The 22,828-nt window shown below is 34.2% G+C and overlaps 1 protein-coding gene across 1 annotated transcript in view; it reads right to left on the bottom strand.

Annotated features, from left to right (window-relative positions):
* ZBBX (zinc finger B-box domain containing) overlaps window positions 1–22,828 on the bottom strand; it is a 127,254-nt gene that overhangs the window by 18,863 nt on the left and 85,563 nt on the right. Inside the window, exons 14-17 of the mRNA XM_044669540.1 lie at window positions 21,910–22,196; window positions 14,463–14,622; window positions 12,742–12,858; window positions 2,407–2,664 (exon numbers count right to left, since the gene is read on the bottom strand). Coding sequence (XP_044525475.1) covers window positions 2,407–2,664; window positions 12,742–12,858; window positions 14,463–14,622; window positions 21,910–22,196 — 822 coding nt within the window. The remainder of the gene's footprint in view (window positions 1–2,406; window positions 2,665–12,741; window positions 12,859–14,462; window positions 14,623–21,909; window positions 22,197–22,828) is intronic.

A 22,828-nucleotide genomic window follows, 5' to 3' on the forward strand; every position in this document is an offset into this window, starting at 1 on the left:
ATATATATATATATATATATATATATATATATATATATAAACACATATACACAGATATATTCATATACCTATATGTATACAATTATACATATATGTATATAAAATAATCCTATGTATATGTATATATGTATACACACACAGATGTGTATATGTGTGTGAGTAAAAAAAATCATTGCTGTAACCAAATAGAAGACTTGGCCTTCAGTCCAAAATAAATGAATTCTATTATTTAGTTGTGTTCAACTCTTTGTGACCCCAAGGACCACAGCTATCCCTGGGGTGTCCTTAGCAAGGTAGTTTGCCATTTTATCCTTCCATGGATCTAGTGGATCCTTTTGTCAGGCAATCATAAGTAAAATGACTTGTCCAGGGTCACACAGCTAGGAAGTGTGACAGAAGCTACATTTGAACTCACGTCTTTCTGACTGCAGGCCAAGTACTCAACCCACTGAGGCACCTAGCTTCCAGATGAAGAAATATTTTTTTTGGGGGGGCTATTATTTTTAAACTGACCTAGTACAGCTTCAAACACCAGAGAGCAGCGTTAGCCCTGGGAAACTTCTCTGCATGCTGTCATCCAATAAATAACACAGTGATTAGTTGCAGAGCAAAAAAACAGGTTTTTTGTTTGTTTTTGTTTTTTTCATGAGATCTAGCAGTTCATAGCTGGCCCTTCTCTGAGTATGACTATTACTATACATTGTATGCATAATAAGGTGACATAATTAAATTATATATAACTATCTATATATGTACATATATTTATATTTAACAATGTGAATTACAAGCAATTAATTAATAAATGAAACAGGCTCTACAAAAATAGCAATCAGCAAAAAGTCTTGGCATGGGAAAATGAAACTACTTTGAAAATCCCTGAATTTCATAAATCCAGATAATGAATGAACTTGTCAGATGTGAAGTTCCCTGAGGGCAGGGACTGTGTGACGAGGGCCCAGTACAGTGGCCAGGATAGGCTAAGTGATTCATACACACGATTATTAAATTGAACTAAATTCACAAAGTTACTATCAAGAAAATATTAAGGGAGTATTAAAACTGAGATGTTAATGCAGACTGTGACTGACCGAACAGGTAACCTACCAATTTCCCAAGCAGAAAATCCCTCGCTTTGTATTACGCTGCTAAAAATGAACTTAAAACAGATAGCCGAGAGAGCGTCTTTTTTCAAGGCCATGATTCCCATTACTGAGGATTGTAGGAACATGTTAAAAGAATATTCTGACCATTTCCTAATCAATGGATTATTCAAGAGGGCCTTATCCAGCTTGGCATGTAGCACTTTTCCATACATGTGTACGTAGATATTTCTCATGCATACTAGATGATTAATTCCTTTGAATAAAATTTACCACTTGGTCTCTAAGATGCTGATTACTACAAAACTTGCTTTTAAAGTCTTCTCATATGGGAACCTGTTTTTAACATTGGAGGATTGTGAACTTGAACTAGGAGGGAGTAGGAGGAGACTTTTTCCAATGCTACCGTAAAGTCTAAATTACCCATCGAGTATTCCCTGTCAAAGAAGAAAACAACATGTAGGTAGCATGACATGGTGGAGTTGACAGAGTCAGGCAGTTCTTGGTCATTTTCACTATCCTTTCTAAATACTGATAAACCATTCCTTCATTAAGGACTATAATTCTGACAGAAGATTAAGTCCAAATTACTGATATATAACATTCAGACTAACCCCTCCCTCTACTCCTTTACCTTAAGTTTTTATCAAAAGGAAAATAATGTTTTCTTCTATGTCAATGAGAAGGATGTAATTTCACTTCCTAGTACACTTTGGCTATGTAGCGGGCATCTTCCTAGGGGCATCAGTGGCAGCTCCATTACTTTCCAACATATTTCTATACTACCTCTCTAATCAAATAGAAAAGTAAGAGGGAATAACCACGTAGGGAGATGATTTAAATTTTGGAGGACATCTGTGGAAGGATTCACTACCCTGATAAGACTGAAAACGGTATAATCATACAGATTGTGATACAAACATTGTTAAGAATAACAATAATCATAATGAATTTCCCTTTTAGAAATACAAACTTCTTTAGCCTTATTGGAAGGGAAAGAATACTTTCTCATATGTCCATGAAAAGAGTGGATTTCAATGAAATTTTTCAGTATTGACCATGGGGACTATGTAATTTCATGATGATGAAGCTCTTCTACTGAATGTGGTGCCAACAGGGTTGTCAAGGACAGCTGGGTTACTACCTTTAACTCGTACTACTTCAAAATGAACATGTCATAGAGATGAACAACATAGGCTGGTGGTTAAATATGGAAAAAAGAAAGAAATTTCCCTCCATCTTGAAGGAAGGAGAGTTGAAATCAGAATGAATTGCACTCTATAATCTTAAAAATAAGTCAAATTACCTGAAAGATTCTTTAATGTGTTTAATTCTCTTTCCAAACTGTCTAAAGTTTGATCATCAGCAGCATCTTCAAGGAAAGGTTCATTTTGGTCTGTTATATCAAGGTATTCGATTTCTGATATTTCCGAAGTAGCTCTGGATAACGGCCGAGAAGCTGCGCTTCTTGGCCTTTCGTGAAGAGACATGTAGCTTGGGGAGCCATAAAGAATTGTTTTACATAGAGGTATATTTGCTGATGATGGTCTCTGGGAAGAACGCCCTAAAATAAAATGCAAAGAATTGTAATATTATCATTATGAACAAACATCAGAGAATCCACATTATGAATATACTACATGTATAAACAATCAATAATTAACTTTGGATGAAAGAATTCATCAAATAATCACCTCTTCATTACCCATTTTGTGGTTCTCTACATTACATATTTCATTTGGATCTTCACTACCATAAAGCAGACTTCTGGACTCTTTTTTCTCTTGCTATTGGTTGGTATGGGTTCATAGAAATCAAAGGAAGTTTATTATTATTTTTTTAATTCATCAAATTGTCCTCCAGTGCCACACACTGGCTCAGCCAATTGCTTCTGTTCTTAAAGGCTCAAGCAGTAGAATGAAAGTTGTAACAGATATTGCCAAACTAGATCCCCCATATTTCTTTTTTTTTTTCTAGAGAAGATTCAGGGGGAGAACATGGTATCTGACTTTAAGTATCTGAAAGCCAATCATGTAGCTGTGGGGTCTGACTTGTTCTGGTGAGCCCCAGAGCACAAAATCAGGAGCATTGTGGGGAAGGGAATTAACAAAAGATCACCCGAGATTTTATTAAAGAAAAAAAGTGACTAATAATGAAATCTGTTGTCTCTAATTTTCTGATTAGTGTTTCAACTCAGAACCAAAACTTAGAGGACACCTGGCCTACCCTCTTTATTTAACAGAAGAGGTAAGAGAAGCCCAAAGGGAACCAGACTTGTGCACAGTCACACAACAAGTTAGTTTGCTCAATTTCCTGACCTTGTGTCCTTTTGTCCTGATCCTTTCAAGTCCCTCAGCTCTGCCAGCATTCTATAGAAATAAATGATGACCAAGGACCATATTTCTCATGTTACATCTACCTTTAAAAAGTCTCATTATGCCATTGGCCTCAGGGTAATTAATTTTTCAAATCAGAATTCTCACCTGCAAGAATCAAGCATCACTAGTGATAGCCATCTCCATTCATCTCAATTGGTTGCCAGCTTCCTGGGCTTGTATGGGATGGGAGTCAATCCTTCTAACAAAGAACCACCACCAAACCTTGTCATCTATCCTGCCTTTATGTCTCCAACCCCCCAGTATTGTCACCTGATCTACTGGTGTAACATGAATGTTCTCTGCACTTGATCATCGACCCTACTGCTGAATTGTTAAGACTTCTGGGTCATTCCATTGGCCCTTGTTAAAATCATTATCTGGGACAAGATGGATGCCACCTTGAATGACAGTTGAGAATTTCGGAATGTTCCTGGGTGCCATGAGCCAAGGGCAAAAAATCAGTTGGCCACACCCTATAAATACCCCCAAGGAACAACAGTTGGGAGCTCAGACTTGAGCAAGCTCTTTTGGGGCAAGGACTTGGGATGGAGGGAGGTGAAGGGTGGAAAGACTAGGCCTGAAACCTGTAACTTATACCTTACTGAGAGAGAGCTAGTGATCAATCAACACCATTGACATTAGAGCTGAGAGATCACACTGATTCATCTATCAACATCAACATCAATAGCTTTCCCTAATCTCTGACTTGGCATTAGTCAAGTCAGGTCAGAGTTAGTAAGAGGGTGAAGACCTCCAGTTACTACCAGCCTTGCAATCTCCAGATTTGATCAACAATTAGATTAATAGCCAATCAACTAGCAATAGGGTTCCCAGATCCTCAATCCTGTTACCTTGTTTTCCTTACCCCATTAATAGGTTCAATATAGTGTTTTTCCAACAAGTACCTTTCCTGAGTGGTTATTATACCAAAGCCCTTGGGAAGGGGAGATATTATATGCAGTCAGATAACAATGTTTCCAATAGCCAATCAATAGCCTTATCAACAACTAATCCAACCTCAGGTTGGGTCCTAGAGAAGTTAACCATCCACTCAACCTCTCAGAGGTTCCCAACCTGGGCAAACTCTTAGAAGGAAACAATTGACAGGCTTAAGCAATCAAGCCTGTCAGGGAGGAGAGGCATACATTACATCCATAGCAACTGTAAGAGGAGTGTATGTTTCCTCCCTCACCAGCTATAGCCAGTTTGGGCCTGAGCATTCAATCCCTCCTCCATTCATACTATCTCTGAGATCCACATATATAATCAATTATCAAGAAGATCCAGGAGACAGAGAGAAAGATAAATAGATAAGAAATAGAGATATATTCTATATACAATCAACATCTCATTTCTTTTTAACACCCTCCACCTGAATATCCTTTAATGTGCTGCTTCTCTCATTTAGGGAGTAAGAGCAGGGACTGTCTCACTTTTTCTATTTATTTCTCTCATACTTTACATAGTTTTTGAGACACAGCAAAAACTTAAATGATTTTACATTCATTCATTCACTCATTCACAATTTAAAGAGTGTCTTCTGAAGCACAATTGAGTTTTAATGTGCATTGGTAGAGGGAGGAGCCCCAGGGACAAAATCACAGATCCTTGATGTCCTAAAGTGTTGAGCCATTACAAAAAATGAAATACATATTGCAGTCCACAATCCAAAACAATAATAAGTTATGATGAGATTAGATAAGTCATTACTCCTTCCCTTAAATCTGACAAAACTTCTGTTTACTAGCTTTACTTAATAATTGGGTTCCAGTTTCAAAATACATCCTAAATCCTCTTTAAATGCCCTACCTATAAAATATCTCTAATTTGAATTTTGGCATTGTTCACTAAAGAGATGGCAAATACAAGCAATCTTTCAAAATGGAAATTTAAAATACTTATACCACTTTACATAAATAGTAGTAATATGTTATGGGTATTACGAAATACTTAAGAATGCTGCTTTACCAACTCTTTGGACAATAGTAATGGAATCATCATTATAATGTGATAATTTTGATTTATTGTATGGGACCATTTTATTGCTATTGACATAAAAATGTATCCAAAATGGTAGCTCCATTTAGTTATAGCTTATTAAAAGTTTAATAATGATAATGGATCTGTATATATATGGGTGATTCCTTAAAACTGAAAATATCTACTTGGCATATAGCCAGGATTCAAATAAGAATTTGCAAGGAATAGTAATATATACAATTAAAGGTCTGGATGACTTCCAAGGGGCACTGGCTTTGACAAATGTTTCAGAACTCGATTTTTAAAACAATTTTTATGAAGACATAATTGTATATATTTAAGTGCCATATAAATATCAGCTAGTATTATCCTATTAGTAAATATGAGATGGGTCTTTTTGGAGGTGACATCAATATTTTTTATTAATAGAGATCATTTAAAAGAATCTAACTGAAAAGCTAATCATTCTAATACTGAAATGACTTGAATTGTTAGGCTTTGTTACCACATAGAATTTCCTTGGTAATTTATAAAAAATAATGTTCTTTGCATTAAATGATAATAGCAATCATTAAATGTTTTACTATTAGTGACAAAATTATGAATGTAAGGCTTGTTTTTTGCAATTCTGATTATATGGAAAACTACTGCTATATTTTCCCAAGATATTATTTTTTAGGTTAAAGGCAAATCATTCAAATGAGGTCCAAATCCTTAAAAAAAACTTGGAGAAAATTAAGAATCATCATTTATTAATAAGGGAATCAAGCTTGATGTTTTGCTAAAAATACTGAAGTGGAAGCTAAACTGATGTACTTTTAAACACAGATGAGAAGGATGGAATTTACTAAAATCCTCAAACACCAATTTCTAAAGAAAACAAATTCTAATCTTTAAGCATAAAACACAAAGGAACTCACCCAGCCTCCCATAGACACTGTGGTATGAAGACTGCCCCCATACTTTTACTGGGAATATGCTCTAATTGTAGTTCGTAAATTAAATTATTAAATTTAATTTGTTATCTAATTAAAAGTAAAAATAGCGAAGATAAATTTTCAACTGGGCATAACATAAAGATCTTTCTTCTTAGATGAACTCAGAATTACATTTATGTCCAGAGAAATTTTACTTAATATTATTACTTATGTTTTGATAAAGAGTTAATTTTTGAAGAAGAATAAACAAGAAAAAAAATAAAATTGGGCATGGAATTATCTTAACTTCTCTGAAATTGATGTGAAGGAATGGTTCATGCTATTAGAAAAGAAATACTACCATCTAGTGGATACGATTTGAAAAGCCAACAACCAGGAGTCAACAAATATTTGTAAATATATGAGAAGCCAGGCCATTCACATTAAAAAAAAAAAAAATCAAGGTTAGAAGTCAGATGGTAACCTGTGTCTTAGGATGAATCACTATGCTTGAAATAAATGCCCCTGAAAGTTTACTCCCAAGCCAAGCTCTTGCTAACAAAGTACTACAGAAGCCAGAGTTATCTCCACAGCATAAGGAGGCATTGGAGAAAGACTTCAATGGAGGCTAATATATTTCAGGGTGATAACAATAATAAATCAGACATAATGTCAGTATTAATTTTTAAGTATGCATCACTTAGGAAACAATGGAATTAAAGAAATTTGTCAATATACAAAAATGGCAGGAAATGAAGAAATTAATACTAATGGCCTCTGTGGATCATAAAAATGAGTAACTATTTTTAGAGCAACTTAGATAACATTTACTAATGTCCATCATAGCTCAACTTTAAAGAATATTAACCCAATAGTGAGACGAAAAATTAGACAATAAGCACAGACTTAAAAATGAAGAAAAAAGAACTGCAAACTCTTGTCAATTTTAATTCAGATAAAATTATGAGATTTAAATTATAACTAATAAATGCTGGATGATTTAAATTAAAGGGCTATTAGACATGATGCAATCCAAAGTTCTCATTTTATTGATGAAGAAAAATAAGGTCCTAGGAGTCGAAAGCATTTTAAAAGAGAGTTAGTAGCAGAACTGGAACTAGAATTAAGGTTTATTTCTCCTAGTAAACAAATGTCTGACAATCTAATATAAGGACCCACTGGATCTGGTGGGGGAAAAAAATGGAAAACAACTCCAGTTACTTTGCCAAGAAAATCTCATGGATAACTATGGTCCATGAGGTCATAAAGAGTTATATATAATAGAAAAAGAGAAAACAATCCAATAATTTACTTTGATTCAACCAACCTGTATTCACCACATGATACAGCAAAGCATCATGGTACCAGAAATTTTTAAAAAATGACAAAATTTCTACCCCCAAGGAGCTTATAATCTAATCCCAGAGAAATTCATTATCCAAACAATGACTATAATAGAGTAGAATTTCTTATAAAACAAAGAAAAAGTGAGGAAAATTTCAGGAGAGAAATGATTGTGGTCAACCATAGGAATAAAGAAATGCTTTAGAGAGGAAATGGTGACTGAACTGGGCTTCAAAGGAAAAGAGCCATCAACAGAGTAGAAACAAGGAGAATGTGTTTTCCAGACCTGGAGAATGGGGTGGTAAAGGCACTGACTTAGAGAATAAGACACCTGGCAAACAGCTAGTTGTCAAATTTGGTGACAACACAGAGTGCACAAAGGAAAGAAAGCAATTTCTACAAGTTGGATGCCATTTGTGGGAGGCAATATGTTTCAGGCTCAGGAGTCTGTATTTTGTTTACAGCAGATTATTCTATTGCCTGTGTGTGTTTGTTTTTCAAGCAGAGACCTAGCATGCTTGTACCTGTGTTTGGGGGATATTATTTTGAGAGCTATTTGAAAGAGAATCTGGAAAAGGACAATAGTAGAAGTATGGAAACAAGTTCCTACTGCTGCTAAAGTGGTCCAGGAGAAAGGCAACAGGGACCCAATAATCTCACACTGTGAATAGATTGGGGCATGTTTGATTGATAATCTGAAGGTAAAATTAATGAGAGTTGCCAAGTAACTGGATGTGAAGGGTCAGGGAGAAGAGAAAGTCAAAGATGCTCTCAAATTTGAAACCTGGATAATAGGGTGGATGGCGAGGGCATTAACAGAAAAACAGAATGTGGAAGGAGGGCCAGACTTAGGGGAAATGATGAGTTCAATTTTAGATATGATGAATGTGATGTGACAGTAAGTCATCTAGTCCTGGATCACAGGGAAAACATGGAGACAAGAAAGAGAAATTTGGGAATAATTCTCAAATAATGATTATTGAAACCACTGGAGTAAATGAAATTGCCAGAGGAGAGAATGCTGAGAGAAAAGAAGCAGGCTGAGGACAGAAGCTTGGGTGACAGACAAGTTCAGGGGATTGGAAGAATATAAGCCAGTGAAAGAGAATGAGCAGGTTTTGGGGACAATATGAAGCATTAATGTTCCCAAATCCAAAGGATGATGGAAGATACAGAAAGGGGGTATTTCCAAAAGAATGAAATGTTTTATGAAGGTCAAAGTGGAGGAATATTGAAAAGAGGTCGCTGAACTGTGCAAGTAAGAGGCTAATGACTGACTACTTATAAACCAATTTCAGCAAAACATAGATTCAGAAGTCAGATCTGCAAGAAGCTAAGGAATTTTCCAGGTACAAGGAAAAATTAATCTTTCTAGAAATTTTGCAGTGAAAGAAAGGGAGGAGAAATACAAAACAACAGCCTGAAGGAATAGCTTTCAGGAAAAAATCTGAATATGATTGGAAATTGCAATGGGATTGGGGGGTGAAATGGGAGAGAAAAGAGGAGAGATATTTAAAAAGAAAGAGTGAATTATTTTTGGAACAAGTTATTAGCCTTAAAAAGGAAGAGATCCTCTTCATCCTCTGAAGCCAAAGCAAATATGGAGACCATAGGTGAAGACACAGTAGTCCTGAGGTGCAGAGGATAGGAGATGAAGGAGTTCATAAGGATAATCAATTTTTTCAGCGATATGCTGACACACAAGGAAATCAGCTGACCAAGATGGAATAAGGCCCAAGAAAAGAAATGAGAAATTCTGGTTTATCAGTTACAAAGGGAAGTAATAGGATGTCAATGAGAAATTTAAAAGAGGAATGCTTTGTTGTAGGAGTGAAGTCCAGTGAGATTCATAGCATGAATTTATAGCAAGTCCAATAGCACAGTTTCTTGACACCCTCCAGAAGAGCTCTAGTAGTGAGGAACAGGAGCCACAAAAGGAAGATGATATGAGAGGAAGAGGATGAGGGGAGGGGAGAATAACAGTGGCTGGAGATTAACAAAAAAGAAAAGGCAAGACAAATGAATATGGGAGTCAATCTTTGAATGCAAGTGTCCTGCTTACCATAAAGATGAGACTATTAAGAAATGGAATCCAAAACTAGAGATAAGGATGAATGAAAATAACAGGTTCAGAAGGAATGAGACTATTAGAGAGGGAAAAGGTCAGAAAATAATGATCAGAAAGAGGAATTTCAGAGTTCAGAATTTTGGACGTTGAATTGTTTAAGGTGATGGCAAGACCTCAGGTATGCATAACCTCTGGGTGGCTGAGGAAGAATGGAGAGGGAGATCATGGGACTTAAGGAAATAAATGAATGCCAGTGTGTTATAAGGGTCATGAGTGAGAATATAGCAAAGTCACCAATCATAATGCTAATATTTGGGATAAAAATAATGATGATACTGAACTCATTGAGGAAGCAGAAAAAGACAAATAGGAGAGGATATAATGAGATGGTGCCAAAAACTTTAAGAGGATAGGGTGCTCCATTTTGGTGGCACATGAATGTTCTCAAATGCTGTAAGGATTCACATATCCACTGATGCTTCCTTTTGGCATGGTGTTGAAGAAGTAGCTAGAATCCAAGATATAAATTAGAAAATGCTGGCCATCAGTTGCACAGACTATAATATTTCAGTTGAGTATAATTTTCTGAGTGTTTTCATGAAATGAATTCAAAAGTTTTGAATGGAAATTATATTTTTTTACCTGAAGACACCTTCTCATTAAATAAAATAATTTTTATAACATAAAAAGTATGTGATGACATTACTCTAAATTGATTAAATCATTGCCCAAATCAGAGATAATAGTTTTCAATCAAGTCGACTCTAAAGTGAGTCAGTCAAAACAAAAAATTTAAAAAAAATAAAGTGAGTCAGTGTTTCTGATACACCCTATTGAGCAATAAAATATGTAAAATAACAATCTTAAAGTATATTTAATGAAAAACCAGTCAGTAAGTTATATATAATTAATATTTGAGTCTAAAGAAAGATTATTGGAAGAGTTAGAATACAAGGAATAAAGAAAAAATATATTCTTTAAAACTTATTTATCAAGAGAAAAACAAAACAAAGTTACAAAGTTTATAACTGTACAGATAAATATGAAAAAATAATAAAACAAGTCTTGTTTCAATTATAATATAAAAATAACCTAAATTCTGTATTGGCTTAAATAGTGATTGCAATCAGTAGATATTTATTAAATACCCACCCAATGAACTGTAATAAAAACTTAGTAGATTTACATACAGTATACATTTATAATAGTGAAAAAAATGATCTTCAACTTCTCTGACATTCTATTTTGGTTATTATTTTTGTTTTGTTTCCAATATGACAAATAGAAAAATTGTCAACTAAGAGAAGCTCATACTGTCAGAGGACTGAAAAGATCAAGGCTTCTAGAAAGATGGATACATGGTTAACAAGAGGCAGTATTTAGGAATAACACATTTGCCAGAGATAAACAATTCTAGAGTTACATAAAAAAGCAACAACAAAAAACTAGACATCCTAATACAAAGCAATTAGAAGGAAGAAGAAAATTCTCACTTGATCTATTCATTTCTACTTTCTAGTAGACTGTAGCTTTCTTCCTTTGCATGCCTAAACTCCTTGAGAAAGCTGTCTATGAGCCTTCCACTTTGTTTTCCTTTTGTTCTTTACCAAGTCTAGCTTCTATTGTGAGGAGGATTCAAGATCAGGATTCACTGAAGTGGCTCTTTCCAAGTTACCACTGATCTGTTATCAGTGAAATCTAATGGCCTTTTCTCAATGCTCATCTCTCTAGATCCTTTTGTTCACTCTGTCACTGTCATTTTTTCTCTTCCCCTTCCTACTCTGCTCTCTAGAGGTTTTTGTTTTTTTTCTGGTTTGATTTTTTTGGCAGGGGACAGTGAGAGAAAGAGGGACACACAGAGAGAGGCAGAGAGAGAAGAGACAGAGAAAGAGAAAAAGGCAGAGAGAGAGAGAGAGACAGAGAGAGAGAGAGAGAGAGAGAGAGAGAGAGAGAGAGAGAGAGAGACAGAGAGAGAGACAGAGAGAGACAGAGAGAAGGAAAGAGAGAAAAAGACAGAGAGACAGAGAAAGAGAGAGAGAAAAAGAGAGGGAAAGAGAGAGAGAGAGAGAGACTATAACCTCCATGTTTTTCCTCCTTCTATCTGATAATTCCTTTTCATCTACTTTATTTTCCTTCACCCAGATCATACCCATTAACTATGGGAATGCCCCAATGCTCAGTTTATTCTTAGTCCTCTTCTCTTCTCCCTCTAACCCATTCTGCTTGATGATCTCATCAGTTTCCATACATTCAATTATCAGCTCTACCCAGATAATTCTAAGATCTTTTAACCCATCTCTCCTGGCCCTCAGTCTAGTATCTCCACTAGCTAAATGGACATCATGAATTGGATTTCCTGTAGACATCTTAAATTCAACATAATTTAAAACTGAATTATCCTCCACTCTCAAACATGTCTCTATTACTCACTTTCACATTATAAAGGGCATCACCACCCACCCAATTACCTGGGATCAAAACATAGGTATTATTCTTGACCCCTCACTTTCATCTACCACATCAAATCTGTTACCAAGTCCTGTCGATATGAAGTGCAAAATATCTTTTTTGACAAAGTCCCTTCTCTACATGCTATCCTCCTCTTCTATAAATCCTGGCTTCCTCAAAGTCCTTCAAGTCTCAGACAAAATCCCACCTTCTGCAAGAAATCTTTCCTAGTCCTCCTTTAATAATAATGCCTTCTTTCCAAGATTCCAATTTGTCTGAATATTATCTTCCCCAATAGATGCTAAGCTATTAGAAGATAGAAACACTTTTGTCCTTTCTTTATAAGCACAGAATTTAACAGTGGCTGAAACAAAATAGGTATTTAATAAATGTTAACTTGACTTGAATAAATCCAAAATGCCCAGAAGAAAAAACTTCAATATATGAACCATTGAATTCTATTTCTACACTAATAGAGACTATTTATAGCTTAGAAATATTCTTACCTCTTTGGGTTTTTAACAGACCTAATGATTTTTTCTGGTTATTCCAAATAACATCTTGAACTATTGAATCATCAGCATTTTCACTTAAACTATTCTCTGATATCCATTGTCGATTTCCTGAAACCAAAAATGGCAAGATAATCTACCATGAAACACAAGAAAAGAGTCTTTTCTTGAGGATTGCTAAAAGAGTTGTACTCTAATTGGAGTATGTATACTGTTGTTGTACAGTTGACTCAGCTGTAAAAGGAGCATTTCTTATAGCTGAATCTAGTTTGTATGATTAAATGTAAAATGACATGTGTATACTAATGAGAAAAATGAGAACAAAACTTTTTATGTACCACGTGTTCCCTAAATATTTATTGAATTAAAGTGGAAAATTTTTAAATAACACTTAATTAGGATCAGCTGGGTGGCTCAGTGGAGGTCCTGGGTTCAAATCTAGCCTCAGACAATTTGTAGGCATGTGACCTTGGGTAAGTCACTTAACCCTTATTGCCTAGTCCATTTTATCCTTCTGCCTTGGAACCAATACACAGTACTACTTCTAAGATATAAGGAAAAGGTTTTTAAAAAGATATTTAATTATTGAAATGTTGTTTAAGATTTTTAAAGTATTTGTGATTAGCATTTCAAACATGTTACCTATAATATATCAAGATAATAGTTTATAATAGATAACAGATGGATACACGTATTACTAGTTGAGAGAAATTCAACACAAAAAGAGAAATGGATATATCTAAAATGAAATTTTAAAATGGAAAATTCTTTTTTAAAAAATATTTAATTAATTTAGAATATTTTCCATGATTACATGATTCATGTTCTTTCCTTCCCCTCTTCCCTTTGCCCTCCCATAGCCAACGAGCAATTCAACTGGGTTTTATATGTCCTATTTCCATATTATTACTATTTGCAATAGAGTGATCATTTAGAGTCTACATACCCAATCACGCCCATCTTAAATCATTATAGAGATTAGAGGACAGCCAGGACAAAATATTTTACACATTGTCATATAAAGCCAGGGTTCCTATGTTGGCTGTCATGATTTACTCGCTTTTCTTTGTCAAAAGGGGATGTTTCAATCTAGAGGAGATAAGTCAGATACTTATCATATAAAGACATAAGTCAGGAATAAAAGGTTTTATTTTGTTTTGTTTTTTATATACACGTATTTGTTTGTTTGTTTGCTACAGTCAAATAATAAGGTTTTCTTTTTAAAGAGAACCTGTAAAATCTTCTAGAGTTTCAGAGATTCTTAATCTCCTCATTTGAGACAACCTGAAAAGTAGAGTCTCATCTTTTACTCAAATTAATTAATACAAGGCCTTCTCTTTTTAAGATATGAATACATAGACTGAGAACGGAATGCTCACTTACTGCTCCATCTCTGCACATAATTATAACTTCATACATGAAAATACTGATTCTAGGGTATTCTACTAATTTACAAATAAAATAAAGCCTGAGTTAAAATGTTCTTCTTGTTTTTCTTAGACATATATCCCACATTCAGATAATAGTCTCAGAATCATCTCATAGCTCTTTGCATAAAATTATTAAAACATTTTGACAGGGAAATAGAAAAAGAATGATTTTAGCCATTACCCGATGCTACCATGGTCTTTTAAGGAGGGAAGCCATTTAAAAAGGAGAGGGAGTGGGGAAGGATGACATACAATGTATGACACTCAAATGCAAATCTATCTTACCTGCAAGTGTAATCCTGCTGTTGGAAAGGCTGCTCTCTGATCTCATTGCCAGACTCAATTTGAACCTTTCCCTCAAAGGGCTTTTACCAAAGATAAAGAATTTCTCAAGTCCTTGATATTGTTCCATTACAGGCTTAGTTCTGAGTGCAATCTTCTGTAACTAGGAAATAAAACATTAAACTAAGTTGATTACTTATCAATATGAAAAAAGACGGATCATAAACGTTAACAAGGTACAATTCAAAATCACTATATTTTGGAAATAAGCAAGAAATAACTTAATCTTATGTTATATGTGGGAATATAAAGAGTTCAGAAGAGAAATATCCATTCTTCCTACTTATTTTCTTTTTAATTTTCCATTCTCATGTCTTTTTCCCCTTACAAATTACCTAGGAATTATGAGATATTACTTTATAAAGATCTATATGCAGTTATTATATGCCTACACAGAAAAGAATTCTGTAGATTCTCTAACATGACTAGGGACAGAGCTTTTCCACTCTACATTTAATGTTCTTCCTGGTTTCAGCTGCCATGAACAAGATGCCCTTTAGGTAAACCTCATTACTTCTAATTTCATCTGCTAATTCAAGCCCTGAATGATGCCTTCAGCCTTCTCTCTCCCTCATTTGGAGGACTAGGAGATGAAGTACCAAACTCTTCCCAATGCCCTCCTTTATGGAAGAGAATCTTGCTCTTCCTCTTCTGCTTCTGCTTCTTCATCATCATTTCTTTAAAATTCAATCCATCAGCTGTGTACTATGAATGCAGAAATGGTATAAAAGCAAAAGTAAAAAAAAAGATAATAGAATATCAATCTCAGTGATATTCAGTAGGGCCTTTGTCTATCCTAAGACAAAAGGCAGTTTCTATAGGAAACATTGAATTATATAGATTGAAAACACTGTCAATCTGCACATTTTTCTTGCTTGTCTATATTATTCTATTACAGGAAACTTTTTTAAAACTGATGTGTTTCAGAAAAACCTGGAAAGATCTATAGCAGTGGTTCCCAAACTTTTTTGGCTTACTGCCCCCTTTCCAGAAAAAATATTACTTAGCGCCCCCCTGTCACATACTATCACTGCCCCCCCCCCCCTTACAGTTATTCAAGATCCCGAAATGCACCTGTGGCCACGCCCCCAACCCCTGCCCTGGGATCTCTGCAGCATCCACCAGGGGGCAATGGGTCCCACTTTGGGAATTACTTATCTATAGGAACTGATACAGGATGAAATAAGCAGAACTGAGAGAACATTGTACACAATAATAGCAATATTGGACAATGATCATCTAGGAAAACTTGGCTACTCTCAGCAACACACTGATCTGGCATAATCCTGAAAGATTTATGATGCAGAATGCTATCCACTTCCAGAGGAAAAAAACTGTTGAAATTGTCTTTCCCAATACTGTATTTGTAGTCTTATACTGGGACTTGGTTATGTATGAGTATGTTCTTACAACAGTGATCAATATGGAAGTGTATTTTGCATGACAATAAAAAATTTAAAGAATTTTTAAAACAAAAAAAAATGGTGTTGTAGGGTATTTTTGGTGGGGGGCAGCTCACAAAAGGGATTCAACACTTCCTCTCCCAAAAAAAGAAAAGAAAAATTTCACAATAAGTGAATTTTTAAATGGTATAAATGATAAGTTTTTAAACTAGAAATCCAATGTGTTTATAAAGGTCATCAATATGAATATAGTGAACTCGTCAAGCATAATACTAGGGTCTGACATAAAAAATAAGACCAAGAATCAGATATTGGTTTAGGAATTTTATATTTCTGAAAAATTAATATATTTTACTTATATTACCAATTTTATTACCATAAAATTGGGCAAAATAGTTTGACTTGTGATTTCTTTTTTAAGTTCTGATGGTGGTGATTTGGTTTTCTTGTCTATTATTTAATCATCTTAAAGGTTCCTCTAGTTCATTGCTCTTTTTTCTTTCAAAATTGGTAGTCTTATACATTAATTCAAAAGTTCAGCTAAAATTTTCATTAATCTCTTCTTGGTTTTTCAGAATTTTTATTTGATGTGTAAGTAAATCTTAAAATTAAGTTTTTCTCATATATATGTATATTGATGCATGCAAATGTGTGTCTCTGTGTTTCTGTGTATGTATATGTTGCATGCCCATTTTATTGATGTGTTCTTTTCTGCTGATGAAATGTTTCAGAGAAATAAATTTTTCCTCCAGGATTTTTTTGAATTACAAAATTTGGTATATTGTTTAATTGCATTTTTCTTTAGAAATTACTACTCATTTAATGATTTGTACTTTGTGACAATTTTTTATGCTTAAATTAGTCTCCAATTGTATTAGAATAATTTCCTCAAAGGTCTTATATGTATTCTATTTTATTATGTAATGGTTAGAAATGTAATTAATTAATTAGCATTATATAAAATATCTTCTTTTCTGAATTTCTTTATGAGGTTATACCCTAGTATGTTATTAGTTTTTGTAATGGTGTCATAAATAGTCACTCAGTTAGTACTGAAGAGGTATAAATGAAGTCCCTATTACATACCAGGGTCCTGTGTACTAGGGATGCAAAGGAAGATAAAAGAAAGTCCCTGCCTTCAGTAAATTCACAGTCTAATAGGACAGACAACATGTAAATAGTTATGTACAAATAACATTGATGCAGGGTAAATTAGATGCCATCAATGGAAGGAGAAAATTAGCATTAAGGAGGACAAGCAATAGTTTATAGTAGAAGGTGAGATTTGAGTTTAACTTGACTTGAGAGAAGGAAGGAGGTAGAGAAAAGGAGGGAAATAATTCCAGGCATGGGAGAGAGCCAATGAAAATGAAGAGTAAGAAAATAGTCTTATTAAAGGAAGAACAAGAAGATCAACATCATTGGATCACAGAGTAGATATTGTTTATTAAGGTATAAAAAGACTAGAAAGGTAGGAAGACGTTACATTATGAAGGACTTTAAAAAACAAGTTAAGGATTTTATAATTCATGATGGAGATTATAGGGAATCACTGGAATTTATTGATTGGGAGGTAGAGCTGACATGGTCAGACGAACTTTTTGAGAAGATGAGTTTTGAGAGTTGAGTGGAGGATAGGCTGGAGTGTGTTAAGAAATGAGGAGGTAGAAGACAGCTGGGGGCTCAGGGGATTGAGAACCAGGCCTAGAGATGGGAGGTCCTAGATTCAAAATTGGCCTCAGATACTTCCTAGTTCTGTGACCCTGGGCAAGTCACCTAACCTAGCCCTTACCACTCTTCTGCCTTGGAACCAATACATAGTATTGATTCTAAGATGGAAGGTGAGGGTTTAAAAAAAAAAAAAAAGAAATGAGGAGGTATGACAAACCAAAATGCTACCATAATAGTCCAGGGGTAAAGTGATGAGCATCTGCATAAGGTTGTAGCAGCATCAGAAGAGAAAAAGAAGAGTATACTAGAGATAGTAGAAGTAAAATTAAAAGTAGTATTATATAGTAGTAGAAATATGACAAACATGTCTAAATTGATGTTATGGCAGTGTAATAACACGAGATCTAACATTTCTCATATTCTAAAATTGTTCTGTGGGCCTTCTGAGGTTCTTAACTTATTTCTTGTCTATCTTTTTCTTACTTTTTAAACTTTATTTTTCTATGCCAACAAAGATCAACAATTATAGTTTTCTACTTCTACTTTTAATTTCATATTTCCCTTTAATTATTATATGTTATGTCATTAGGAATAAGTGCATATATGTAATATGTATGATAATATGTGTATATATAATTTATATAATTTCATTGTGGTGCTCCTTTAAGCAGAAAATTGTTTGCCTACTTAATTATGTCTATTTGTTATTATTATTTTTTAAAATGCCTTAAATCACTCATGATTAGAGAAATGCAAATTAAGGCAACCGTACCTCAGAGTATACCTATCAGATTGACTGATATGAAAGAAAAGAAAAAGGATAAATGTGTAAGAGGATGTGGGAAAATGTAACACTCATACACAGAGTTGCAATCAGACCGAACTATTCTTAAGAGAAATTTGAAAATAAGCTCAGAGGACTCAAACTGCTTACACTTTGACTCGGCGATACCACTAATAGGTCTGTATCCCAAAGAGTTAAAAAAAAGGGGGGAAAGAACCTATCTGTACAAAAATATTTATTGAAGCTCTTGTGGTAGCACAGAATTGGAAATTAAGGAAATGTCCATCAACTGGGGAATGGATTAAAAAGTTGTGGCATGTGATAGTTACGGAATATTATTGTAATATAGAAAATGATAAGCAGGATGATTTCAGAAAAATCTGGAATGACTTAAGTGAATTGATGCAAAGTGAATAATGAAAACCAAAAGAACATTATACACAGTGACAGCAATATTTCTTGATGAAAAACTGTGAATGACTGTTATTTTCAGCAATCCAGTGATCCAAGACAATCCCAGAGATTTATGATGAAAAATGCTATCCACCTTCCAAGAAAGAACTGATGGAACCTAAATGCAGACTAAAGAATACTATATTTCTTATTCTTTCTTATTCTTTTCATTTGATATCAATTATATAAAATGATTAATAGGGGAAAATGTTTTACATGATTACATTTGTAAAACCTTCATCATTTTGCTTACCATCTCGGGGAGGGGGGAGGGTAGGGAGAAAGAGTCAGAAAAAGAGAGATAATTTGAAACTCAAAATTTAAAAAATGAATTTTAAAATATTTTATATGACATAGAAAAATAAAACATTATTAAAATAAATTTTAATTTTTAAAAAAAGATTACAAAGGCTATTCTTTCTCTTAAAATTCACTTGAGTTCTGGACTCTGGCTGTTTCCTGGAGCTGTATGTTTTGGGGTTTCCTTTTGCAGATAGTTTGGTGGATTTTTTTCCATTTTCACTTTGACCTTTAGATTTAAATAATGCTAGAAAAACTTCATTTATAATTTCTTGAAAAATGGTACTTGGTTTTTTTAAATGTTTTCAGGTAGTCTGAAAATACTCAGATAATCACTACTGGGTCTGTATTTCAGATCATTGCTTTGATTTCTTTTTAAAAATAGTTATTTGAAATTTTAACATTTTGTTTGTGATCTAATATTCCTTCTTATACCACAGAAACACCAATTTCTGTTTGTCCATTCTGCTTTTCAGGATATGGGATGATAAACCTGGAGAGAGTGAGTGATGGGGACTGGAAGCCCTGCTTGCTCTGGATCCAGTTTATTTTTTTACATAATACTCCTTTTCTCATGCATTAGAAGCTCCCACCCCTATATCCAGCACAATCTTTCACCTGTGTCTAAAATGCTCTTGGCGCCTCATGCTGATGTCCTAGAATTCCAAGTTCATCTTTGAGGATCAGATCAAGATACACTTCCTTTCGATTGTGCCCAATTGGCAGTAAGCCCTCACACTCCTTTCAATTCATTTTGTACCAATACTGCCTTCACTTATTTGTACCCAGGGTAACCTCATCATACAAAATAAGTTCTGTGAAAGTAGTACTTGGGATGATTTTGTCTTTTTGAATTGAAGGATGGAGGTTTGTTTAGAAGCATCAAACGAGCAGAAAAGGGAAACAAAAAATAATGAAAATATCAAATGTCCTATTACTAATATATTATTTACTAATATTTCATATTGTCTCCTCAGCTATATTGCTAGTGTATTAATGCAGGAAACATTAATTATACTTCTGGTTCTCTTATAGTATCTAGTAATAATAAAATCTTAAACCAAAAGGGACTCTAAAAGTAATTGGTACAATTTCCTCATTTTACAGATGAAGAAAATGAGGTTCAAAGAGGTCAACTGATTTCCCCAAGATCACTCAAGAAACAAGTGATGAAGCAGAGTTTAGAACTCAGGCCCTTTGATGCCAAATCCAATATTCTTTCTGCTAAACCGTGGATAACAAATTCCCTAAATTAATTCATTCAGCAAGTATTCATCAGATTCTGTTATTTGTAACTTCTGTGCATTTAGAATGAATCAATAAAAATGTGTCTTTTTTTTCCTAAAATAATACCAAAAGACTTTTAAGATATTAAACTGTAGCATAGGTTAAGCACCCCTGCTGTAACAAATGAATAGGAAGAATATGGAGAAGAATGGGAAGATTTATACAAACCAATGCAAAATGAAATAAGTAGAACCAAAAAATATATACACAATGATAAGAAATGGAAAATGATAAAACAAAACAATAAATAAATTTATCATCACATAACTGTAATGCCCAAGTTTGGGCCCCAAAAAAAGATATGAAGAATTCACTTTTCTCTCTTCTTTGCACTGGTAGGAGGTAATGGAGAGGGAGGAATAAGCATTTCCATAGCTCCTGCTAGACAACATGCTAAGACTTTTTAGAAATTTTATTTCATTTGATCCTTCATAACTCCTTTGTGGTTTATGTTGTTTTTATCTACATTTTACAGTTCAGGAAACTGAGGCAGACAGGTTAGATCACACAGAAAGGGTTACATAGATTTGAAATCTGATCTTCTGAGCCCATCGCTTTATCCAATGTACCATTTTGATGCATCCTCATGGGTTTTAGGCCCCGTATAATGTTGTATGTCTGATATAATGTTGCATGTGATTGAAGTGGTTAGTTTTGCTCAACTTATTCTCATTGTTTTTTTTACTTTGGCATAAAGAATAACTCTCTAGCTGGAAAAGGTGGGAAAGGATATATTAAGAAATGATATAAAAATAATAAAAGAGAAGTAATTTAAAAATAAATTGCTGTTACTCAAAGTTGTCAAACACAATAACAACACTTTTTAAATGTTTTATTCGTTGATACTTAGTGATTAACTCTGCCAACGTGTAAACCAGATGGAGCAAATTTTTAGAATGTACATGTTAATGGAGGATAATCAATACTTTTTACCTTATTTTTTTCTTCTAGAATGACTTGCTTACTCAGTTATCATCTCTGCTCCAGAAGAACTTGTATTTTTTCATTTACTTCCTTGAACTACTCATTTTTATTTTACTGTGGTTAGACAATGCATTTGTGTTCCTTCTAAGAACTGTATAAGCCACAGGTTCAGATACTGTAAAAACCTCTATATACGCAAATATATATGTATTTTCTTATAGCAAGTAACATTAAATAACAGGCAGATAAAGGACTTCTTGTACTGAATTATTATTCACAGTAGTGAACTTCATCATTCAGAATGTATAAAACACTATCACAATGTATCACTTATCGTTTTCTGATAGAGACTTTTTTGCTCTGATGGTTATTCACAGTAACAGGATCTGATTTTTAATTCTTTATCATTCACTCCCAGATGAGTTAGTTACCAAGCTACTATTTCATCAAAATGCTGTCTCTCTATAATAAATATTAATCCTATCAATGTGAAATTCACTGGTCAAATTACAGAGTATAATTAGATAGAGAGAACAATTTTAAATCATTAAATAACTTATTGCTTTACCTTTGATGGCTTTGTAGACCTAGGTCTTTGTGAATTATTATTCTCTTGAAAACTCTTCCCTTGCAGGGAAACTTTGCAATTGTAGGTCGATCTTTCACCATAGGAATCTCCTAAATCCAAGTTAGAGTGGTAAAGGGCCCTTTGATGTGAAGCATAGATTTTCTCATCAGGTTTTCTGTTTTCCAATAAAAAGCTTTTCTTTTTGGTTACATGTTTTTCACTGGAAACAGCTGCCATTCTTTCTGTTATTTTAGAAAAATCTGGAGTTGAACTTCTTGGTGTTGAAACTATATAAAAAAAATAGATGATATGTTCGTATCCTTTAAAAGTTAAAGAGATCATCTAAATTTAAGTAAACAAACTATAGTGATTTTTATCAAACTGTATTTAAGAGTTGTTGTTGTTAAATTATTTTCTACAGTTTTCAGACACCTATTCCACATTTGAGATGTGTGTAGACACATGATAATTATATTGTTAATGTAATAGGTAAAATGCACAAAGAGTGGGGTTGGGAAATCAGGAGTCCAAGTTCTGCCATCAACTAGTTGAATAACATTGGGGAAGGCATAACTTCTCTGTACACACTTCTTTATCTCCAAAATGAAAGGTATGCCCTAGATCCTTATTGGCAAACTATTGGCATGTGTGCTGGAGGGCTCCCTTCCCCCTTTCTATCATGCCTGAGGACATTTTTCACATCACCCACCCCTCTGACCAGCAGCCCAATGGGAGCACTTCCTTCTTCCCCTATATGAGCCAAGGGGGTGGCTCATATGTGTTTGAGGGTTCAGTTTGGGCACTCAGGCTCTAAAAGATTCACTATCACTGCCCTAGATGATTTCTCAGATGCTTTTTTTCCATTTTAATATCTTAGACATGGAAAAGTCAATCTGAATTTCAGCTAAAGAATTTTCTT

Source organism: Gracilinanus agilis, chromosome 3 (genome assembly GCF_016433145.1).
Source record: "Gracilinanus agilis isolate LMUSP501 chromosome 3, AgileGrace, whole genome shotgun sequence".
NCBI classification, from domain to species: Eukaryota; Metazoa; Chordata; class Mammalia; order Didelphimorphia; family Didelphidae; genus Gracilinanus; species Gracilinanus agilis.